The sequence below is a fragment of the Oncorhynchus mykiss genome, chromosome 2, assembly GCF_057628025.1.
Source record: "Oncorhynchus mykiss isolate SJ-2025 chromosome 2, ASM5762802v1, whole genome shotgun sequence".
NCBI classification, from domain to species: Eukaryota; Metazoa; Chordata; class Actinopteri; order Salmoniformes; family Salmonidae; genus Oncorhynchus; species Oncorhynchus mykiss.
In genome coordinates this window covers 60,479,604-60,505,299 of record NC_143023.1, presented here as the reverse complement: position 1 = coordinate 60,505,299, position 25,696 = coordinate 60,479,604, and the positions used below count along the sequence as shown (strand labels likewise).

At 43.5% G+C, this 25,696-nt stretch overlaps 1 protein-coding gene across 7 annotated transcripts in view; it reads left to right on the top strand.

Annotated features, from left to right (window-relative positions):
* The window catches only part of LOC110501743 (receptor-type tyrosine-protein phosphatase gamma), a 73,487-nt gene that overhangs the window by 8,337 nt on the left and 39,454 nt on the right, over positions 1 to 25,696 (top strand). For all 7 annotated transcript variants that reach the window (XM_036952092.2, XM_090203782.1, XM_090203789.1 and 4 more), the window contains exon 2: positions 23,277 to 23,348. In XM_036952092.2, coding sequence (XP_036807987.2) covers positions 23,277 to 23,348 — 72 coding nt within the window. The remainder of the gene's footprint in view (positions 1 to 23,276; positions 23,349 to 25,696) is intronic.

Below are 25,696 nucleotides of genomic sequence, written 5' to 3'. Positions count from 1 at the left end.
CAAAAATGTGAATATTATCTGCCATGACTACAAGGTCTAATTGGAATTCAGGAACTCAGTGAGGTACACTGTATATGGCCCAGGATGCCTGTAAAACAGTAGCTATAAAAAGTGATTGATTAGGCTGCATAGATTTAATGACAAGATGCTCAAAATACAAAAACGCAGTCATCTGCTGTGTCGCTGCGCACCGCTAAACACCGTCGCCCTCATCGCAAATGCTAGAAACACCTCTGCCTTTGCGGGATGCTCAGAGTATATGGTCACTAGTGTAACCAGGCGAGGCCTCATTTAACAGAGTAAATTCATCAGGCTTCAGCCATGTTTCAGTCAGGTCAATCACATCAAGGTTATGATCAGTGATTAGTTAATTGACTATGACTGTCTTGGAAGTGAGGGATCTAACATTAAGTAGTTATATTTTCAGATGTAAGATATTATCACAATCTCTTTCAATAATGACAGGATTGGAGGTCTTTATTCCAGTGAGATTGCTAAGGCAAACACCGCCATGTTTAGTTTTGCCCAACCTAGATCGAGGCACAGACATGGTCTCAATGGGGAAAGCTGAGCGGACTATACTGACTATGCTAGTGGCAGACCCCACTAAGCTGGCAGGCATGCACCATATTTCATTGTGGAGCTAGAGGAGTTAGAGCCTCTTTCTCAAAACTTATTTCTCAAAGCTAAAGATCTGGATCACGTTCTGCGCATGAGTAATTTTATGCACTCATTTTTTCTAGGTACCGGATCTTAATTTAATCACCCTGTTGCAGGAGAACTTTCCTGCAATGCATGAAATGTCAAAATTGTCGTGTTTTTGAAGTTTAAAAAGGCTTTTGAAAGTTTGTAATTTCCACTTTGAAATTTCAGACTTGATTTTCCCTTAAAATATATTAACCCCTACAAAAATGTCCATTAATTATAATGCACATAATAATTCACATTTCCTGTTTCTGTAGGATTATTTTCCTGCTGTAGCATACTGGCTCAAATTAAGATCCTAGATCTGTAGCTGCTGCTCACACTCCACCTCCCTTCATGTTTCTCTCTTTACTCATGATGATGTAGCCTGTCTCTACCTCATATTTACGAACAGCTGAAATTAAAACCCTGCAGCGAGTTGAACGAACATTCAAAGCCATTATGAAGGCTGTAACCTCTCTCTATTGTTATGGATATTGCAGTTGCACAAGCAGGACACAGTCCCTACACATTATATTGGAGTAAAAAACTATCTGCGCTTTGTGTGATGATGTAGGCTAATCTTTGTAGTTGCTTCCATATCTTAGCCACTAGCCAGAGTTGCTGAAAAAGAACACTACTACTTTGACTGCCTGTCTGCCTCCTGTTTTGTGTTGTACAACATGTACAGTTGAAGTCGGAAGTTTACATACACTTAGGTTGGAGTCATTAAAACTTGTTTTTCAACAACTCTACACATTTTTTGTTTACAAACTATAGTTTTGGCAAGTCGGTTAGGACATCTACTTTGTGCATGACACAAGTAATGTTTCCAACAATTGTTTACAGAGATTATTTCACTTATAATTCACTGTATCACAATTCCAGTGGGTCAGATGTTTACATACACTAAGTTGACTGTGCCTTTAAACAGCTTGGAAAATCCAAGAAAATAATATCATAGCTTTAGAAGCTTCGGATAGGCTAATTGACATAATTTGAGTCAATTGGAGGTGTACCTGTTGATGTATTTCATGGCCTACCTTCAAACTCAGTGCCTCTTTGCTTGACATCATGGGAAAATCAAAAGTAATCAGCCAAGACCTAAAAAAAAAAATTCTACACCTCCGCAAGTCTGGTTCATCCTTGGGAGCAATTTTCAAACGCCTGAAGGTACCATGTTCATCTGTACAAGCAATAGTAAGCAAGTATAAACACCATGGGACCACGCAGCCGTCATACCGCTCAGGAAGGAGAATCATTTTGTTTCCTAGAGATGAACGTACTTTGGTGCGAAAAGTGCAAATCAATCCCAGAACAACAGCAAAGGACCTTGTGAAGATGCTGGAGGAAACAGGTACACAAGTATCTATATCCACAATAAAACAAGTCCTATATCGACATAACCTGAAAGGCCGCTCAGCAAGGAAGAAGCCACTGCTCCAAAACCGCCATAAAAAAATACTGATTTGCAACTGCACATGGGGACATAGATCGTACTTTTAGGAGAAATGTCCTCTGGTCTGATGAAACAAAAATGGAACTGTTTGGCCATAATGACCATTGTTATGTTTGGACGAAAAAGGGGGAGGCTTGCAAGCCGAAGAACTAAATGGCTAAATGGCTTACGGACAACAAAGTCAAGGTATTGGAGTGGCCATCACAAAACCCTGACCTCAATCCAATAGAAAATGTGTGGGCAGAACTGAAAAAGCGTGTGTGAGCAAGGAGGCCTACAAACCTGACTCAGTTACACCAGCTCTGTCAGGAGGAATGGGCCAAAATTCACCCAACCTATTGTGGTGTCACGATCGTTGAATGAGGACCAAAGCGCAGCGTGGTGAGCATACGTATTACTTTATTTCGGCTGCCGCTAACAAAAACAATGACCGCGAAGCCTAAGGGCTATAATGCTACAAACAAGGACAACTTCCCACTCCCACAGGTGGGAAGAAGGGTGCCTAAGTATGGTTCCCAATCAGAGACAACGATAGACAGCTGTCCCTCATTGAGAACCATACAAAGAAATAGAAAACATAGAACACAAAACATAGAATGCCCACCCCAACTCACGCCCTGACCAAACCAAAAAAGAGACAAATAAAAAGTATCTCTAAGGTCATGGTGTGACATGTGGGAAGCTTGTGGAAGGCTACCCGAAATGTTTGACCCAAGTTAAACCATTTAAATGCAATGCTACCAAATACTAATTGAGTGTATGTAAACTTCAGACCCATTGGGAATGTGATGAAAGAAATATAAGCTGAAATAAATCTTTCTCTCTATTATTATTCTGACATTTCACATTCTGAAAATGAAGTGGTGATCCTAACTGACCTAGGACAGTGAATTTTTATAGGATTAAATGTCAGGAATTGTGTAAAACTAAGTTTAAATGTATTTGGCTTAGGTGTATGTAAACTTCCGACTTCAACTGTATCCTATTCTGTACCGCACCATGATTCCCAAATGTCCTGATTGGCAGACTAGCCAGGTCTTTGGTGGAGGGTGGCAGCTGGCCCCAGCTGGTGGTGGACACATGGCAGCGGGTGGCCAATACTAATGCTCCCGTCAGGGGTCCGGAACCATGTCCGGGTACATCTGGAGAGGCCAATCTGTGATGCTGCCCCGTATCGAAGGAGGTTAATGACAGACATGTCATGCCCATTGAAATAGAACTTTCATCCTCTGTGACAGAAATGTATTGGTGATGAATGATACCACTCAAAAGTAGGCCATCAGTGGAACCTCAGAAAGCTTAAGGATAAATCACACCAGAAAAGAAGAGACTATCAGAGACAGAAAGTTGGTTGTCTGCACTAGAGGTTTTCACAGATCCACCTGTACCCGAGTGCCTGAGACCCGTCCATTCCGATTAATCGGTCGACCTCTAAACTGTAGGCAGTGCTTGACTTGGGCAGGAGCTTGTCGGAGCTGAGTACCGGCACCTCAAATGATCTAGTGCTTGAGCTCCTGTTCCTCTTTAGCTCAAAAGTATTGTGGAGCTCCTGCATCTAAATATAAACAGTACCAGCACCCAAAATGAGTACCGGCACCTATTTCAGTCCTTGTCAAGCACTGACTGTAGGATATGAAAGCGCATGCACTGCAGCCTCAATTAGCCTAGCTAGGTAAAGTTAGCTAGCTTAACTAGCTTCTCACGATTTGATGCAATCAAGACAGGTACTATGTAATCACAGTTAACGTATCTCTCAAAATGGCTACAGACGTACATCCCCCAAGCCACCATGGAAATACTGGGTGATTGTTAATGAGTTGGTCATTTTACTCACTCTGACCTTGATGGATGGTCAAGGGACAGCCACAGTGGATTAATCTACATGAAAAGCAATTAGTGCGTAGGCTAACCCCTAAGCCCTGCTTAGTGGTTCCTACTGAGCTCCAGGTTGGTGGTTTATGATATTGTGTCATCTTCTTTCTGTGACCTCGCTAACAATGAAACATGTGGGAGGACTTTTGTTCCTTAGAGATGTTCCAATACAAGAATCCTTGAGCTTTTATGACTTAAAAATAAAATGCTACTTGCTCATAAAGACGGATATTGCACGAAGACTAAAGGATCACTCAGTACTGAGAAATATGGTTGTGTTGGAGGCCAGAGAGAGTGTTCAGAGAGATTAAAGGGAATGAGTTGGCCCAGAGCTTGGAGCAAGCAGCATGTTGTAGCCCTGCGATATCCTCTCTGGTCTGTTGGTCATCTGTGTCGGTCCATGTTTCCACCATCAGGGTACAAGGAGAAAAGGTGTTTCTGGGAAGTAGAGCACAGTCACGCTCGGATGAGGCTGACTGCGTCCGGCTGTGCAACCTCTTGTGTCCAGCATGTTCAGGGGAAGGCAGGGAACTCAATGGGAGTGCTGTAATTTCCCTTCAAAGCCTTTGTGTCAGTTGTCAGTATCTTCCATTGTCACCGCTTACAATAACACAACTCAGAGAAGGAGACATTCATTGCTCTTAGTGAGAGCATTTATTTGAACTTCTATTTCTGGTATTTCTTTGAGAGCATTTATATTGTCCTAATTGCATCATAGTTTTAGCAATCACAATTCATCCTATGATCAGGTGCTTCCTTGAACTTACCCATCAAATGTTTTTCTCCTTCCCTCCCATAAAGAAATCCAATCAGCTTATCAGAAATACCATGAAAGCAAGTGTCCTCCTACACTCATTCACAAACCCTCCTAGCCACCCACACCCCCGGGACAATGTGGAGACAATGTTGGCCGAAAATGCACCCATCCGGCTCAGATGTGGTTTAGTTGCTCTTCTTCTATTTCTGTTGTCGTTCAGGCTCCATGTGTCCAATTAGATTAGATCTATGTCTAGACGAGCCCATGCCAAAATAGCCTCACCAGGCTCCATGATCAGAACGAATCCTTTATGCATTTGGAAATCTGGTTAAAACGATTTGCCACAGTTGCCGAAAGTATCTCTTCTGTGGAATAGGACAGCCTCATCAACTTTTTATCTCTGCCATTGGTCCCGGTGGAATTGGGAAGACAGTTTCTGTCTTGTCAACTGCATTTTATAGAGGCAATTGTGTATGTGTGTGTGTGTGTGTGTGTGTGCACGCGTTTATGTGTGTTGGTGAAGCATATTTAATTTCATTGAACATCAATGACATCCCCCCCTCACTAATTTACTTAGCTGTATGCTTAGCTTTCAACTGCTATTTAAGTCTTCGCCACAGGCGTGTTACTTGGTGAATAATGACAGGGGTCCAGTCTTCTATCTTATGCTATTCCGATCCATGAGGACGGAGATAGTACCTGATTGATGACTGGATTCAGGTTAGAATGGTTATGTAAGGGCTGGCATCTATCCTGCATTTCATCAAACACACACACACAGATTTGATCTCCCAAGCCAGACAACTGAGACTATCATGTTCAGCACTCGCCTCGTATTGTGATACCATCAATGAATGGGACAGTGTAAATAATCAAGAAGACTGTGTAACTGCCCTCTGTGCCTCCTAACAACCATGATCTCGACCTTTTTCATAAGAATGATGACAAATTAGCCTAGAAGCTGTCGTTACTCATGTTCCCTTCATTTTTATTGACGTGACAGACACCTAATCAAGTTGACCGGACAGGAACATGAAAGCTGGTAGCTCTAATTGGTGAGAGCTTCAAGGTGAGGGGACAGGAAACAATCAGAGAACGGAGGGTGTGAATACTTTCATGATTGATGATGAGTACCATATGGAGACCGAATGCACACCGTTCTTCCTGAAGGAGCAATTTGCCAAATACAGTGATGTCATGTAGCCATAGCAAATACATTTTAAAATGCTTTCAAATGGCTCTTGGTTCATAAATCACAGCCTGTATATAATCCTTAATGGTCTTTTCTGTAGGCGCTCCCACACTTCAATGTACGCTATTGCGTTTTACCCAAAGTTGATTTAAAAAATAAATAAATAAGTCCTCTGAGATCATTATGATGTAACTCTCCCCTTTTGATTCCAGTAAGACTCTCTCTTTTCCTCTAAACAAGCCGGGCTAAGTGATATCTTGTTTAAAACGTTCACTGTCCCGCTCTAGAGACGTTAGAGACGTTTGGGCGAGGAACTAATGACAAAAAAGAGACTTCTGGAAGACTGTCTGAATAACACGACACGATCCTTTTTCTCACACCACCCAGAGAGTGATCGAGACAGAGGTGATAAGAGAGACAGAGATGCAGATTGCAAGATCGTGATTTCTCTGTGGTGTGAAATGAAACAGTACATCCTAACCAAGGCAGGCAGTGAGAGGAAAAAGGCTGAATCTGTGGCCATGGCAATGTGTGGGAGACCAGGGGAAGTCACTGTGCCTGTAGGTCATAATGCGGTCCACTTGTTTTCCAGGGAGTTGGGCCCCACGAATCCTGCATGCTGATTTGCTCTGGCCAGATGACCTCAAGAGCTAGATCAGGTGCTTGGAATATGGCTGGCTACTGGACCAGGCCTTGCTTATCCTCTTGCAGTTCAGTTCTGCAGGGGAACGTTAGGATGACACATTAGAAACGCTGGATAAACACTGTGTGTCTGGCCTGAGTCCAGGGAGGATAACGATGGAAACCTTAAACGGCTGGAGCCATTAGACAGAGTCCACAATCAGACAGACTCTCTGGATGGGTCATTATGTACAGGAAGGAGTGTATGCGTGCACAGACGCTCGCACTAATGCACGCACACACAGAGATACTATATTTCTTTCCCTCATCTGTTCTTTATCACATGCACACATACTCCTAATTGTACGCATGTATAGTGATGGGGAAATTATTGATAAAGTTACATTTTGGGATATTATTTTTGACAGTATATCGTATCGTTTTGACAATATCGCAACGTTCTTTTTTGCGCTGGTTGGCTGTACCTGCTCCAAAACTCCAGTATTATCTTAGTATTTTTTTGCCGCACTTTTATTTCCATGACTGATCCAAACTGGGTTTCTCATGGCTCTCTCTTGATCCTCTGCAGCAGACATATGGTGAGCAATATGTTTGGAACGTCGAATCGCAATAAAATCACAGTATCGAATCGCAGTACATCTAGAATCGTGAGAATTGCAATACGTATCGTATCGGCACCTGACTATCGTGATAATATTGTACTGTGAGGTCCCTGGCAATTCCCAGCCCTACGCACTTAGCACACATACACACATGCAGGTGCACACACACACACACACACACACACACACACACACACACACACACACACACACACACACACACACACACACTTTGGGCCACTCAGTCTTATCACCCCGGTACAGGGGACCTGGTGTTGGAAAATACAGGCCGGAGAGATCAGAATTCAACGAGAAGTGTGAACACACACTTACACTCCAACTCATTTCACACTCCTCCCGTCGGACACACACTGTGGCACGTCGTCATGCCACCCGGGCATCGACAGACACTCTCCAGAGTCACTTAAAAAAGGCACAATGAGAGTGTGCCAGAACCAGCAGGATGCCTGTCATACAGCCTGTTCCCACACAGTCCCACAATGCCAATTGACCCATCTCACAGTGACATGAGCTTTTACTCTACAGAATGTGGAATCATTCTAGAATCCTCCACAGTCTGGACAAGAGCCAGCACTGTACAGCCATGTATATACAAGGATCAAATCAGTTCAATCCACAATTAAACCAGGATCCTCCAACTCTAGTCCTGGGGAAATACTGGGTGTGTGCATGCTTTTCCCCCAGCCCATTACTAACACAGTAATCAAATAATCAACTGTTCAGGGACTTCGGTCTGTTGTGTTTTACTGAGGGGCTGGAATGAAAGCCTGGACTTTCTCTTCAGGACCAGGATTGGAGAACCCTGATTTTAGACATCGGCGTTTAGACAGAAACCTTTTCTCTGCGTCGTCACTAAAGCTGCATGATGTGCTTGGACACTATAAACTACAACGTCGACTCCTCTCACAGGTAGGATCTTTGAGATCAGTGTGTGGGCAGTAGGTTTAGTTATGTAAAAAATGAAACTGGATAAACATTGCTACGTCAGGTTTGATTAAACCCGGCCCGTAGTCAAATATTATCTTTTGAGTTACAGATGTTTACCATCAACTCAGTCCTGATGTGCCGGCAAATGGTTCATTTGAAGTATTCAACATCCAACAAGGAAGTTTAAAGTATTCTATTACAACTCCCTTTGTTGGTTTGAACCAGTGTCCATGTACTTCTTCCTTGTGTGCAAATTCCAGGCGCTTTGGCCAGGGGGCCTGACCAATTTTAAAAAAGTAAACGATGATGGCCCTCAGGATAATTGATGATGCATTTAGTGTTATTGCCACCCCCGCTGTTAAAGTGTGTGAGCCAATGACGTGGACATCGATTAAGGTAGCCCCACCCCCCCACCCTTCCGCACTTCACTGATTCAGAGGGGTGGGGTTAAATGCGGAATACATATTCCGGTTGAATGCATTCAGTTGTGCTACTGAATTGGTATCCCCTATATATATATACACACACCATCAAACAGGAATCCCCAAAGACCATCAGTCATGCTTTCCCACCCAAGCAAAATGATGCATTGTAGAACTTGCCAGTTTATTTGTGTATGGTAATCCTTATTGAATGAATGACAGGCTGCCTTTGTGTGTTTGGTGGCATCACTCCATGGAGGATTTGCACCTCTACCCTACTGTCTCGATGCAACCTGGGAACTGAGATATGACATTGGCTATTGCCAATGAAATGATTGGCACAGGTTCTGTGTGAATGCAGGGTGTGTGAGGGGGTGTAGTAATAGAAGCCGGTTGTCTGTTTACCCGTGACCACTTTGACTACTTCCTTTGCCTGTCTGTTGGTTTACAACGGAAGACAGCCACACTTAGCATGACACTTCTTTATATCAAACAGCCACACTTAGCATGACACTTCTTTATATCTTCTGCTGTAACCTTCTCAGTGACCTCTGGAGAGGAACTGCACATTTGTCGGGTTTCAAGAGGTCCCCATTGCCATGGGCTGCCTTACTCAACCTTTCTGGCTAAGGTAGAATTCTGTGCTCCTGCTCCGTGGGCTAGCCAGTGTCTCCCAAGGTCTGGTTAATCCTTTTATTCACCATGCAGCAGCATGATGGATGCTTCACAGACCCACAGCCTTCTATAGGCTACATACACACACAAGGCTGGCTGGCCACCCTCTGTTGGAGAAACACACAGATGTGGTCGTGGCCTATCTTTCTCTCTCTCCCCTCTCTCTTTACTCTCTCGCTCTTTTTCTTTCTCTCTCTCTCTCTCTCTCTTTTTACTCTCTCGCTTTACTCTCGTTCTCTTTTTCTCCCTCTCTTTAATCTCTCTCCCTCTCTCTTTACTCCCTCTCTCTCTCTCGCTTTACTCTCTCTCTTTTTCTCCCTCTCTCTTTACTCTCTTGCTCTCTTTTTCTCCCTCTTTACTCTCTTGCTCTCTTTTTCTCCCTCTTTACTCTCTCGCTTTTTCTCCCTCTTTACTCTCTTGCTCTCTTTTTCTCCCTCTTTACTCTCTTGCTCTCTTTTTCTCCCTCTTTACTCTCTTGCTCTCTTTTCTTTCTTTCTCTCTCTCTCTCTCTCTCTCTCTCTCTTTCTCTTTACTCTCTCTCCCTCTCCGTGTCTCTCCTTCTCTCTAACTAGTAAGCTCAGGATTACTCATACTGAGGAGAAGTCTTACAATAAAGTATCTCCTCTCACTGGACAAGCATTTTGGGGGAACTATTCAGTCCCTCTCTTGAGTTGCAGGACTTCATAACTCCCTTCCTCGATGTTGAGCGTCAGGCAGGATTCAGATTCAATTATCACTGAAAGGATATTGTAATGGGAAAATGTGTGATAAAAACTCTTTAGAAAATCACTCTTAAAGTAGGAGATTATTGTTTTGTTCAGCTGACTACAGTATTATCGTTCAGAGAAATGCAGAATGAATCTGTCCGCTCCATCGTTACTATTAGTTTAACCTCCTCCACCATTCACCCTGACCGTCTGTGTGTGTTTTAAACCTTCTTCATTAATTCATGAGCACTGTAAAGTGAGACCGCACATTCTTCCCACCATTGTTTCACACACTATATGGCTGAGTCATCAAAACCACTAGCACCACTTGATTTACTACCAACTGACGTTCTACATTCTGATGAGGATAATGAGGTAGTAGAGTTTTATAGCAGGAGTTCAACAAAGCTTTCGACAGTCAGTGTTTTTTAGGGATTGACATTCGTTCTTCACCGACATTATTCCCTTGAATAAAACAAGCAATTAACAAGGCAACAGCAAACATGTCGTCCCCCATGAGTGATGCAGCAGCACCCCCCCCTTGGGCCAATTGAGATACTGCTTGTGACAAACACATTTCAGTTAATTACTATAGTTCCCGCCTTAGGCCAATCAGTGGAGTTTTATAAAAGCCTGATCTCTATGGCTAGACGCATCATTAACCCAAGTTTCTGGAAAATCCTCCCAGTGCTGAGATATCGCATGTGACGAACGTTTGAACGGACAGAGACAGATCCACAGTCCACTCCCCGATTTTAAATAGAACGTTTTCCAATGGCCTTCCTGCTGTACTTACTGTATGTGCATGAATATTTCAGTTCTACCGTGGTCACGCTTGTTTTAGCAGATGTGCTCTTTGTAGTCTCACTGTAACTGAATCTATGGGCTGTTTGATCTGTGCATGTACAAGCGACGTGCCATTCAGACTGGTTTTTGTTTGTCCAAACTCCATTCAGACAAAGTTACAACAGGAAATTGAAACCTGGTGTCTCAATGTAGGCTATGAGGCTAACCCCCTTGGTGAAATAAAAACCTCTGTTGATTGAGTGAAACCAAACCGGGGGGGGGGGGGGGGGGGGGGGGGGGGCAGGCAATCAAGGAGACAACTCGACAAGACAATGGGACAAGAATTATCTGTCTGGGAGTGTAGCTCTCAGTTACTTGGGACGACCTCTTGTGATATCTACATGAGATGGTAGCACTGTACAAGCCGTGTAAAGCAAATGTACACTCTCAAAAGCCTTTTTAGATCCTTGGATAGTTTCACACAATCCATTTTCGAAAGATGCTCAATGTCTGTCGGGACATTGTGGTTTTCAATTCGGAAACGCCACAAATGGAGACACTGGGCCACAATGAGTTAAGCAGCCCAGGTTGTAATTTAAGGAAAGCTTTTTGTTCCCTTTCAGTCACAGGTGCACCACTGATCCTTAAAGAGGATCACCAGACAAAGCAAGACGAGCCCATGTAGTAATCCTCTGTTGATGTTAAATAGGGATATGCATGGTGCCCTTCACCTCACACACACACACATGCAACACACAGCAGATGCACATGTACAACACACACAAACACATATGTAGTCAAGCAGGCATGCATGCACGCGCACACACACACACACACACACACACACACACACACACAGTGTAATATAATCAAGCCTATTGAATGAACCGGTGCTGGAAATGGACAGGTGTCTCATGTGAAAGCCATTGTTTACACTCTATAGACAGAACACTGGCATGTGAGTGACTGCTGTACTGGTGAAATAGAGAAGTTAGGTCTCTAGACAAACTGGATAAGATGAGAGAGAGAGAGAGAGAGATAAAGAGAGAGAGGGACAGATGAGAAAAGACTGAGGCTGAGAGGAAAAGACTGAGGCTGAGAGAGATAGATGCAGATACTGATCAAGTGGGAGAAGAAGTATGTAGCTTCGAGAGAGATTGAGATAGATGGAGAGAGAGAGAAGAGAGACAAGAGGGAGAGGAATGAGCTGAGAGAGAGAGACAGATGGGCATAAGGAGTTAAGTAGCCAGGGCTGTTCAATGTCGGTCCTGGAGGGCCGAAACACTACTAGTTCATCTTCTCCTAATAAGGGACTAATTCAGACCTGCAAAACCAGGTTAGTGCAATTAACTAACAGTTAGGAACAAAAAACAGTTGTTTTTTGACCCACCAGGACCAGAATTGAACAGCCCTGCTATAGACCCTACTTACTGTATGTCCAACACATCTCAGGGAGGAAAAGGAACATGGCAGAGATATAAATAAAAGTAATTTGAGAAACAGAGAGGAAAGGAGGATGAGCGGTAAGAGAGCTACAGTTGTCTCTCCAACATGAGCATCACAGAAGTATGAGTAGAAAATATCATTGCCGGCTTCCATTCCTTTCTGTATGGTCTCAGTATGGTACATCAGAAGGTCAGCCAAGGGAGATAGGGACAGTGAGGCTGTATCTCAATAATCATTAAAGGTTTACTCTCCTTGTACCCTTCCCTCATCTGCACTGAACAGAAAGAATAGGACGCCAAATACTCTTGTAGGCAATCATATCTCTCGGATTAGCGAGGGAGAGGAGAGGAGGAGAGAAATCCCTTGTAGAGATGTCCCTGTGTTGGAAAGAAACGCGTTGCTTTAAGGCCTAAGAAGACAAAGGGTTGTGTGTGAGTGAACTTCCAACCCCTGACCTTTTAACGAGAGGTCATGACCCTTGGCTGACCCCAGTGTTAGGCGGGCACAGACCAGTGAAGTCCAACAATGTGAGGAAGACCACAAGATAGAGATAATAGTGAAGAGAATGCGAAAAGGGAAAAAAAGAGATCTATTTATCACTTCTAGTTTCCTAAATATTATTTACTAGCGGGACTATATCCCTTTGCACCTTTTGGATGATATCCTTAATGGCTATTTAAACCAGCTCAGTATACAACACATAGCAAATGCTCTGCAGCGGCATTCTTTGAACTCCCCAGAAGAGTTACTGGTATACTGCTTTGGGAAGATTGTGAGAAAAGTGGACTTTTGCTTGGTCAAAGCCATTTAATCCAGGATTAGACAGAGAAATGATATCACAGGCAAACATGAAAACAGCCCAGCAGAGCACGAGTCCCCATCCTCATCTTCTTCCAACCAGAGTCAGGTCAGGTCAAGATTTGCACATGGTTTAAGACCCTTTTCACACTATTGTGGCAACCCGAGCCGTACTGTGTTGACGTAGATATATTATTTTTACATTGACCCTTCCAGCACGTTTCCAGTACTGTTGGACTTTGGGGCCTATGCATTTGTAAGTGAATTTGTTTTTTTATAAAGGATAACAAGCTTCTTTCATCCCCCCCCAGATGACAATCTTTTGTAGACAAAATGCTCAACTACGGAAGAATGTTGTTTAAAGGTTGAACATGTTTAGAAAAGGTCAAACCGGTACCCTCTCTTCTAATCAGTTCCTCCTGCTTTCGATCAGTCGCTCTGCGAGGGTCCCTCATGTCCACACTTTTTGAAAACCTTTGGCGTTATTAATGTTGCAGAAATGTAGCACATCCTCGTCTCCCATTCGTGGACATCACTTGGCTTCAGCAACATTTCCAGAACGTTTGGTGTAATCGGTTTGTTTCCCTATGCTTTAGTGAGCAGGTGCTTTGTGCAAGCTATGATAATGAGGCATGTTGGTTCTGACAGTAACTCTTCCGTAATTGCCTGGCAGTGTAGCCCTGAGGGATCTGGCTCCAATTCATTTTCCAGACAGGACTCATAGGGCATTGTAATAATAAACTATCCCCTCCTAATCATTCTGCAGCACTGGTACAGTGAAATGCAAGGATAATTATGTCTGCTGGTGAGGTGTGTGTGTGTGTGTTTGCGTGCGCGCGTGCGTGCACGGATGGTTTTCTAGAGACAAGTAAACAAACACGCATGGATATATTCCACAGACAACCCCCAGAGTGCATTATGTTAATGGTCTGTGTGCTGCAGACCTACAGTGCCATTAGTTATGTAGACACAGCCCTTGTCTTTTTCCACATTTTGTTGGGTTACAGCCTGAATTTAAAATGGATTAAATGGAGATGTTGTGTCGCTGGCCTACACGCAATACCCCATAATGCCAAAGTGTAATTATGTTTTTATACATTTTTATAAATTAATAGAAAATGAAAAGCTGAAATGTCATGAGTCAATAAGCATTCAACCCCTTTGTTATGGCAAGCCTAAATCAGTTCAGGAGTAAGAATTTGCTTGACAAAGTCACATAAGAATTTGCATGGACTCACTCTATGTGCAATAATAGTGTTGAACTCTTTGATGCGTACGCTCACATATTGTGATCATTGTTGACTGGCACCTGCAGCGTTCCATCACCAATATGTGATTGGAACAGTAGCAACAGAACGTATAATGCAACAAACGTGTCTAAAAAGGATTGTTGTTTGAAAAGCATGTAAACAATGATTTGTACTCCTGGGAAATAAAGGTCTTCACAACTTTATTCCTCAACTTCACCTTTTATTGTTTAGAAAAGAGATGCGTGTCAGCTAAGCTAACAGCAGCTAAATTCTTTATGATGGTTCATGTTTGACAAGTGAAAACTCTATAATCCCAGAATGCCATTCACTATAAGATGCACGTAAACCAAGTCAAAGTATTAACTTAGTTTGGCCACTTTTCAGCATTTTACAAATCTTCGACGTACTTGTTACAGTGTATAAGTTTATGGGGGGGGTAGATATCGGGGAAGGTATCATGGGGGGATAAGATGCAGGGAAAATTACTTTGATGGGGGGATTTATCAATAAATGGGGGTCAAACAGAAGAAATTTGGAAATGGGAATGGGAAATGGGGTCTGTGTCACGTTCTGACCTTAGTTCTTTTGTTATGTCTTTGTTTTAGTATGGTCAGGGCGTGAGTTGGGGTGGGTAGTCTATGTTCCTTTTTCTATGTTGTGGTTATGTGTTTGGCCTGGTATGGTTCTCATTCAGAGGCAGGTGTCGTTCGTTGTCTCTGATTGAGAATCATACTTAGGTAGCCTTTTCCCACCTGTGTTTTGTGGGTGATTATTTTTCTGTGTGAGTGTTTGTTTGACACGGGACTGTTTCGTTTGTTTTGTTTATTCACGTTGTTATTTTGTATTTCAGTGTTCAGGCAAATAAACATCATGAACACGTACCACGCTGCACATTGGTCCGATATTTCCTACTCCTCCTCAGACGAGGAGGACGACGATCGTTACAGTCTGAGCTGGCAACCCTGACCTACCATAGTTACAATCTGATTCCGCGTTGAAAACAACTGGAAACTCGGAAATCTCTGACTTCCGACTTCAGTGCGTTCAAGACAACTGGGAACTTGAAAAAAAAAAATAGCTCCGACTGGGGAAAACTGTTTTGAACGGTCATCCAACTTGGAATTTATACTCGAGACCTCGGGCCTCTTTCTAGAGCTCTGACCTTCTGACCTGAAAATCACTGACATCATGATTTGACCTCAGTTCCCAGTTGTCTTGAATACACCATAAGTCAGTTGAGTGAACTATCATCTTTGGTCTGACAGATGCTTACCCGACAAACAGAATGCATTGTGCAAACATGGCACCACATATAGCTGAAAAATAGCTTAGTATTAGCTCATCATAATCAGTACAACCTTCAAAAAAGTATTTTACACACATCCTATGTGTCCATTAAAATCTATGCAAGAATCAGAATGCATTATTTGTCAGCAGTACTTGAAAACATGTGAATAAAACAGTGAAATACATTTTGCTCCATGCATACATACATACATACATACGGTATGCTACAGTAGAAACGACAGCACGATATACAGTGGGGCAAAAAAGTATTTAGTTAGCCACCAATTGTGCAAGTTTTCCCACTTAAAAAGATGAGAGAGGCTTGTAATTTTCATCATAGGTACACTTCAACTATGACAGACAAAATGAGAGAAAAAAATCCAGAAAATCACATTGTAGGATTTTTAATGAATTTATTTGCAAATTGTGGTGGAAAATAAGTATTTGGTCAATAACAAAAGTTTATCTCAATACTTTGTTATATACACTTTTTTGACAATGACAGAGGTCAAACGTTTTCTGTAAGTCTTCACAAGGTTTTCACACACTGTTGCTGGTATTTTGGCCCATTCCTCCATGCAGATCTCCTCTAAAGCAGTGATGTTTTGGGGCTGTTGCTGGGCAACACGGACTTTCAACTCCCTCCAAAGATGTTCTATGGGGTTGAGATCTGGAGACTGGCTAGGCCACTCCAGGACCTTGAAATGCTTCTTACGAAGCCACTCCTTCGTTGCCCGGGCGGGGTGTTTGGGATCATTGTCATGCTGAAAGACCCAGCCACGTTTCATCTTCAATGCCCTTGCTGATGGAAGGAGGTTTTCACTCAAAATCTCATGATACATGGCCCCATTCATTCTTTCCTTTACACGGATCAGTCGTCCTGGTCCCTTTGCAGAAAAACAGCCCCAAAGCATGATGTTTCCACCCCCATGATTCACAGTAGGTATGGTGTTCTTTGGATGCAACTCAGCATTCTTTGTCCTCCAAACATGACGAGTTGAGTTTTTACCAAAAAGTTATATTTTGGTTTCATCTGACCATATGACATTTTCCCAATCTTCTTCTGGATCATCCAAATGCCCTAGCAAACTTCAGACGGGCCTGGATATGTACTGGCTTAAGCAGGGGGACACGTCTGGCACTGCAGGATTTGAGTCCCTGGTGGCGTAGTGTGTTACTGATGGTAGGCTTTGTTACTTTGGTCCCAGCTCTCTGCAGGTCATTCACTAGGTCCCCCTGTGTGGTTCTGGGATTTTTGCTCACCGTTCTTGTGATCATTTTGACCCCACGGGGTGAGATCTTGCGTGGAGCCCCAGATCGACGGAGATTATCAGTGGTCTTGTATGTCTTCCATTTCCTAATAATTGCTCCCACAGTTGATTTCTTCAAACCAAGCTGCTTACCTATTGCAGATTCAGTCTTCCCAGCCTGGTGCAGGTCTACAATTTTGTTTCTGGTGTCGTTTGACAGCTCTTTGGTCTGTGGAGTTAGGAGCCTGTTCTGACTAGAGATGCACAATGTCTTCATATTTGATCTGGGGAAACATTGGGGAAGTGCTTGGGCTCTTGTTGAAGAGAGAAGTTTGTCCGGCTCAGTAAAGCCTCAAAGATAAATTAACTGTAACAGTGAAATGGGCTACTTCAAACTGTTGTTAGACAATAAAACTTGTTAGAAAATAATTTGAAATTGGCAAGTTGAAACATTGTCTATAGATAATTAGCAGGCAGCGTAGCGTGCCTTGGTTTGAGGGCAGCGCAGGTTAACTGTACTGTTATGTAAAAATCACATTTTGGAACAGTGAGTGCATGACATCATGCGCATAATAAAACTGACATTGGGGTCAACCGTTACTGATATTTGGAACTCACACGTGAAAAGGTAACATCATTTTTGGGGCGGCAGGGTAGCCTAGTGGTTAGAGCGTTGGACTAGTCCGGGCCTACAAACTGTTAGCTTGTTAGCACAGGCCTGCTAACCGTCTGAATCGCCGCGTCCCAAACACTCACTGGATCCATATTTACTTTCTATCTCTTTTTGATTTTTAACTTGTTTATACCTTCCGGAAACCTGCCTCACCCAATGTGATACGGAATCGCTATTATTTTTAATTTTTAGTACACACTCAAGAACCCCCAGAAGCTAACCAGCTAACTAGCTACAAGCTATTTAGTCATTGTTAGTTTTTTTAACCTGGATAACACTCGCCAGTCCAGCTTCCCTGCCCCATCCACCGCTGCCCCCTGGACACTGATATCTTGGCTACATAGCTGATGCACGCTGGACTGTCCATTAATCACGGTACTCCATTCTGCTTGTTTGTTTTATCTGTTGGCCCCGTTGCCTAGTCAACGCCATTTTACCTGCTGTTGTTGTGCTAGCTGATTAGCTGTTGTCTCACCTACTGTTTTAGCTAGCTTTCCCAACTCAACACCTGTGATTACTGTATGCCTCGCTGTATGTCTCTCTCAAGTGTCAATATGCCTTGTATACTGTTGTTCAGGTTAGTTATCATTGTTTTAGTTCACAATGGAGCCCCTAGTTCCACTCTTCATACCCCTGATAACTCCTTTGTCCCACCTCCCACACATGCAGTGACCTCACCCATTACAACCAGCATGTCCAGAGATACAACCTCTCTCATCATCACCCAGTGCCTGGGCTTACCTCTGCTGTACCCGCACCCCACCATACCCCTGTCTGCGCATTATGCCCTGAATATATTCTACCATGCCCAGAAACCTGCTCCTCTTATTCTCTGTCCCCAACGCTCTAGGCGACCAGTTTTGATAGCCTTTAGCCGCACTCTCATACTACTCCTTCTCTGTTCCGCGGGTGATGTGGAGGTAAACCCAGGCCCTGCATGTCCCCAGGCACCCTCATTTATTGACTTCTGTGATCGAAAAAGCCTTGGTTTCATGCATGTCAACATCAGAAGCCTCCTCCCTAAGTTTGTTTTACTCACTGCTCTAGCACACTCTGCTAACCCTGATGTCCTTGCTGTGTCTGAATCCTGGCTCAGGAAGGCCACCAAAAATTCAGAGATTTCCATACCCAACTATAACATCTTCCGTCAAGATAGAACTGCCAAAGGGGGAGGAGTTGCAGTCTACTGCAGAGATAGCCTGCAAAGTAATGTCATACTTTCCAGGTCCATACCCAAACAGTTCGAACTACTAATTTTGAAAATTACTCTCTCCAGAAATAAGTCTCTCACTGTTGCCGCCTGCTACCGACCTCCCTCAGCTCCCAGCTGTGCCCTGGACACCATTTGTGAATTGATCGCCCCCCATCTAGCTTCAGAGTTTGTTCTGTTAGGTGACCTAAACTGGGATATGCTTAACACCCCGGCAGTCCTACAATCTAAGCTAGATGCCCTCAATCTCACACAAATCATCAAGGAACCCACCAGGTACAACCCTAACTCTGTAAACAAGGGCACCCTCATAGACGTCATCCTGACCAACTGGCCCTCCAAATACACCTCCGCTGTCTTCAACCAGGATCTCAGCGATCACTGCCTCATTGCCTGTATCCGCTACGGAGCCGCAGTCAAACGACCACCCCTCATCACTGTCAAACGCTCCCTAAAACACTTCTGTGAGCAGGCCTTTCTAATCGACCTGGCCCGGGTATCCTGGAAGGACATTGACCTCATCCCGTCAGTTGAGGATGCCTGGTCATTCTTTAAAAGTAACTTACTCACCATTTTAGATAAGCATGCTCCGTTCAAAAAATGCAGAACTAAGAACAGATACAGCCCTTGGTTCACCCCAGACCTGACTGCCCTCGACCAGCACAAAAACATCCTGTGGCGGACTGCAATAGCATCGAATAGTCCCCGTGATATGCAACTGTTCAGGGAAGTCCGGAACCAATACACGCAGTCAGTCAGGAAAGCTAAGGCCAGCTTCTTCAGGCAGAAGTTTGCATCCTGTAGCTCCAACTCCAAAAAGTTCTGGGACACTGTGAAGTCAATGGAGAACAAGAGCACCTCCTCCCAGCTGCCCACTGCACTGAGGCTAGGTAACACGGTCACCACCGATAAATCCATGATTATCGAAAACTTCAATAAGCATTTCTCAACGGCTGGCCATGCCTTCCGCCTGGCTGCTTCAACCTCGGCCAACAGCCCCGCCCCCCCCCCCGCTGCTCCTCGCCCAAGCCTCTCCAGGTTCTCCTTTACCCAAATCCAGATAGCAGATGTTCTGAAAGAGCTGCAAAACCTGGACCCGTACAAATCAGCTGGGCTTGACAATCTGGACCCTCTATTTCTGAAACTATCCGCCAACATTGTCGCAACCCCTATTACCAGCCTGTTCAACCTCTCTTTCATATCGTCTGAGATCCCCAAGGATTGGAAAGCTGCCGCAGTCATCCCCCTCTTCAAAGGGGGAGAAACCCTGGACCCAAACTGTTACAGACCTATATCCATCCTGCCCTGCCTATCTAAGGTCTTCGAAAGCCAAGTCAACAAACAGGTCACTGACCATCTCGAATCCCACTGTACCTTCTCCGCTGTGCAATCTGGATTCCGAGCCGGTCACGGGTGCACCTCAGCCACACTCAAGGTACTAAACGATATCATAACCGCCATCGATAAAAGACAGTAATGTACAGCCGTCTTCATCGACCTTGCCAAGGCTTTCGACTCTGTCAATCACCATATTCTTATCGGCAGACTCGGTAGCCTCGGTTTTTCGGATGACTGCCTTGCCTGGTTCACCAATTACTTTGCAGACAGAGTTCAGTGTGTCAAATCGGAGGGCATGCTGTCCGGTCCTCTGGCAGTCTCTATGGGGGTGCCACAGGGTTCAATTCTCGGGCCGACTCTTTTCTCTGTATACATCAATGATGTTGCTCTTGCTGCGGGCGATTCCCTGATCCACCTCTACGCAGACGACACCATTCTATATACTTTCGGCCCGTCATTGGACACTGTGCTATCTAACCTCCAAACAAGCTTCAATGCCAGACAACACTCCTTCCGTGGCCTCCGACTGCTCTTAAACGCTAGTAAAACCAAATGCATGCTTTTCAACCGATCGCTGCCTGCACCCGCATGACCGCCTAGCATCACCACCCTGGATGGTTCCGACCTAGAATATGTGGACATCTATAAGTACCTAGGTGTCTGGCTAGACTGCAAACTCTCCTTCCAGACTCATATCAAACATCTCCAATCGAAAATCAAATCAAGAGTCGGCTTTCTATTCCGCAACAAAGCCTCCTTCACTCACGCCGCCAAGCTTACCCTAGTAAAACTGACTATCCTACCGATCCTCGACTTCGGCGATGTCATCTACAAAATGGCTTCCAACACTCTACTCAGCAAACTGGATGCAGTCTATCACAGTGCCATCCGTTTTGTCACTAAAGCACCTTATACCACCCACCACTGCGACTTGTATGCTCTTGTCGGCTGGCCCTCGCTACATATTCGTCGCCAGACCCACTGGCTCCAGGTCATCTACAAGTCCATGCTAGGTAAAGCTCCGCCTTATCTCAGCTCACTGGTCACGATGGCAACACCCATCCGTAGCACGCGCTCCAGCAGGTGTATCTCACTGATCATCCCTAAAGCCAACACCTCATTTGGCCGCCTTTCGTTCCAGTACTCTGCTGCCTGTGACTGGAACGAATTGCAAAAATCGCTGAAGTTGGAGACTTTTATCTCCCTCACCAACTTCAAACATCAGCTATCTGAGCAGCTAACCGATCGCTGCAGCTGTACATAGTCTATTGGTAAATAGCCCACCCATTTTCACCTACCTCATCCCCATACTGTTTTTATTTATTTACTTTTCTGCTCTTTTGCACACCAAAATCTCTACCTGTACATGACCATCTGATCATTTATCACTCCAGTGTTAATCTGCAAAATTGTAATTATTCGCCTACCTCATGCCTTTTGCACACATTGTATATAGACTCCCCCTTTGTTTTCTACTGTGTTATTGACTTGTTAATTGTTTACTCCATGTGTAACTGTGTTGTCTGCTCATACTGCTATGCTTTATCTTGGCCAGGTCGCAGTTGCAAATTAGAACTTGTTCTCAACTAGCCTACCTGGTTAAATAAAGGTGAAATAAAATTTTAAATTTTAAAAAAAAAGAAGTAACCGGAAGGTTGCAAGTTCAAATCCCCGAGCTGACAAGGTACAGATCTGTCGTTCTGCCCCTGAACAGGCAGTTAACCCACTGTTCCTAGGCCGTCATTGAAAATAAGAATTTGTTCTTAACTGACTTGCATAGTTAAATAAAGGTAAAATAAAAAAATGACTATCTCATCTCTGTACCCCACACATACAATTATCTGTAAGGTCCCTCAGTCAAGCAGTACATTTCAAACACAGATTCAACTCCAAAGACCAGGGAGGTTTTGCCATGGCTCGCAAAGAAGGGCACCAATAGGGCACCAATGGGTAAAAAAAGCAAACATTGAATATCCCTTTGAGCATGGTGAAGTTACTACAAAGATACAGGCGTCCTTCCTAACTCATTTGCCGGAGAGGAAGGAAACTGCTTAGGGATTTCACCATGAGGCCAACAGTGACTTTCAAACAGTTACAGAGTTTAATATTGTGGATACTCCACAATATTAACCTAAATGACAGAGTGATAAGAAGGAAGCCTGTACCGAATACAAATATTGCAAAACATGCATGCTGTTTGCAATAAGGCACTAAAATAAAACTGCAAAAAATTAAGAAATTAACTTTATGTCCTGAATGCAAAGTGTTATGTTTGGGGCAAACACAACACATCACTGAGTACCACTCTTCATATTTTCAAGCCTGGTGATATCTGCATCTTGTTATGGGTGTGCTTGTCATCGGCAAGAACTAGAGAGTTTTGTTAGGATAAAGAACTGAATAGAGCTAAGCACAGGAAAAATCCTACAGGAAGATCTGGTTCAGTCTGCTTTCCAACAGATATGGAGAGAAATTCACCTTTCAGCAGGACAATAACCTAAAACACAAGGCCAAATATACCAAGACGACATTGAATGTTCCTGAGTGGCCTAGTTACAGTTTTTACTTAATTCGGCTTGAAAATCTATGGCAAGACTTCAAATTGTCTGTATAGTAACGATCAACAACCAATTTGACAGAGCTTGAAGAATTAAAAAAAAGATGTATTAGTGTTTTAATTTTTCATGATATTGTTTACAAATGTTAGAATTTCTCTTCCACTTTGAGATTAGAGTTTTTTGTGTAGATCTTTGACAACAAATGACAATTAAATCAATGTTAATCCTACCCTGTAACACAACATTTTATGGAATAAGTCAAGGGGTGTGAATACTTTCTGATGGCACTGTAAATCTTACTCATTATTCTCAAAATTGAGCGAATTTCTTCAGACGGAAAAGATAACAGATTGTTTTTATTGTACAATCTCAGACCTCCCTCTTGCTGATATTTTCTCATATATAACTCTAAATGAGTGGTCCTCAATGTTGCACTGCACATAATGGCCTACAAGCAATATTGTTACGTGTAATAACGCATTGTTGTTGTTTTTTTGCCATGATCTTTTGGAATGAGGGTATCATGAATTGATCTTTCAAAGTGACGTGGATGTCTTTCAGTTCTCAAATAAAAACAGACCAACTCAATAGGATTTAGAGGCTGTGTGAACGTATAATAATTCTGGTGCCATGATAAGAATAATCCAGGCTGATTTAACCTAATTACATATTTGGACATAAACAGAGCTGTTTTTGAGATCTATTTTCTTTCTGTTGCAGCTGAACTGGTGCAAGGATACGGATACCGGGCCCAGCGCAAATTCTCAGAAGACATCGACTGGTCCTATGCGGGTAAGTGTGTAGGGGACCAGACGAGTTTGGTTAAATGTTCTACGTCTATCTCAGTAGCATACAATGGGATAAATGATTGATATATGGAAGCTAAGTGATTTTGAAGCATTATAATACCAAAGACCAGTTGGAAGTGTTACCCTGTAGATTGAACGGGTTCCTCACTAGCCGTGAATCCACAAGGTGGTCAGGAGTGGAGTGGTACTCTGGCGGAGACAAGACTTTGATGTCTGCTGGACTGCCACAATGTGTCCTCAAAGCTCCTCTTATGAGATGTGTGTGTGTGTGTGTGTGTGTGTGTGTGTGTGTGTGTGTGTGTGTGTGTGTGTGTGTGTGTGTGTGTGTGTGTGTGTGTGTGTGTGTGTGTGTGAATGCGTGCACCCGTGGGTGTGCAGGTGCGCGGGCACACAGTGAGTCAGTATGTGATCGATAAGTAGTGTGCGTCAAATAGATGACTGGGAAACGCTAGTATTTTGAGCTGGTAGTGACAGACTAGTAGTTGCTTGTGACTCGTGTACCGTGTGTGCGCGTGTAATGTGCGCGTGTAATGTGCGTAATGTAAGAACAGATAACCACAGAGACGGTCTAGTCTGTGCATGTGTAAAATATCAGAAGGGATTAACTTTGTCATTATCGGTTTGACTCATCCTTTAACAGAGCTGTTATGGTTTCCAATAAACCTATTAGGCTAGACTGGTCTTGCCTAAGACTAGACTGTTCTGACTGGTTAGAGAAAAATGGAGTAGCCTAGTCATGAAGCTTGTTCTCTTCACGAAGCTTGTACCTTGGAGTAGACTGGGATTTTCTTAGGAATGGCCACGCCGGGCATCTCTATATCAGCCATTTTTTGAGAGGAAGAACAAAGGTGTGTGTGCATGTGCGGCAGACATCAAAAGAGTAGACCATTTGGAGAATAATTTGGCAATAATTTGGCAATAATTCTGTTTACAATGCAGGTCATAATGAATAGCTTGGTTTCATGAATATCTTCTGAAACGGGGACGCCAAAGAGCCCTGGGACGTAATGTCCTATTTGAAAATATAATTTGAGAAAACATTCACGCATTCTCCCTCCTTCTCTTGAAGATCATCTGAACCCATTCCAATTTCCCCCCATGGTCCCATTTTGAGATTTGCATTTGAATACGTATCCCCTTAGAAATTCATTTGATCTTCATGAATTCGCCTGACGTTTGGCATTGTGTGTGGAGAGAGATCAACAAGGAAATGGATTGGTTATCATTGGAGGTCATTTGGAGCCTTGTTCCTATAGTAAATGGCATGGCCTTCTCTCTCTCCTTTACTCAATAACCACAGGTTCGGGGAAAGAGCACACAAGTTTCAACTGAAATGTTTTCAGTTAAGAATTGATGGGGAGATGAGAAAGGAAGACTTATTTACACCGAGGTTCAAGTTCAGAATATGGCCCGCAATCTCTTTTCAACTAATGTTGACAACATCCAAATATACACAATATTGTAACACAAGCTGTTAAACAGTGCAAGAGCTGCAGTGTATTGGCGTAGCCTCATTTGACAGAGGGTTACACACACACACACATACACAATACACCCCACCGCACACACACAAAACACTAGGGACTCTCTTCTCAGGGACTATTCCTTTATTTCTTTTTTCAGGCATGGAGAATTCCCTGGTGGTGAGAGAATTCCCTGTGTTAAGCTCTGGGACCCATATTTGGAAAGTAGGGCACATTCAGCTCCTGGTTTGGAGCGGCTGTTTAGCCTAGCTTGTCTGATCTGTGTGGGATGAGACATGACATGGGTTATGACTAGCCAATACGACATAGAATGTATGATGTGTGGCAAAATGTGTGTATTTCTCTTCAATTCAACATTGACTTTGATACAGTTTGTATTATTAGCATGTTTATATTTTATACAGTTGTCAAAGTCAGTAATAGAGCATATTCTACAAAATAGATGCATCATTTGGCATGGAAATGTACCATACATATTTACAATGACCCTCAGGCTGTAGCACACAATAATCACCCCCACCACCCATATCTCTCTGTCAATCTTTGCTTTCACTAGACATGACAAGAAAAAATATATTATCTTTCCCTCCTTGCACCCCTCTCTCCACCCCTTGCTGTCTTTGTGTTCTCTCTCTCTCTCTCTCTCTCTCTCTCTCTCTCTCTCTCTCTCTCACACACACTCCCCCTATTCTTCCCACTGTCTAGTCTACTCCTACCCCTTTCCCAAAGCTCTCTCTCTGTCTTCCCTTTGCTCCCTCTCTATCTCTTTACCACACCTCCTACCCATACCTCCCCTTTCGCCTCGGTCGGCGTCACAACAAACTGAATCTGGGTGACACATGGGGAG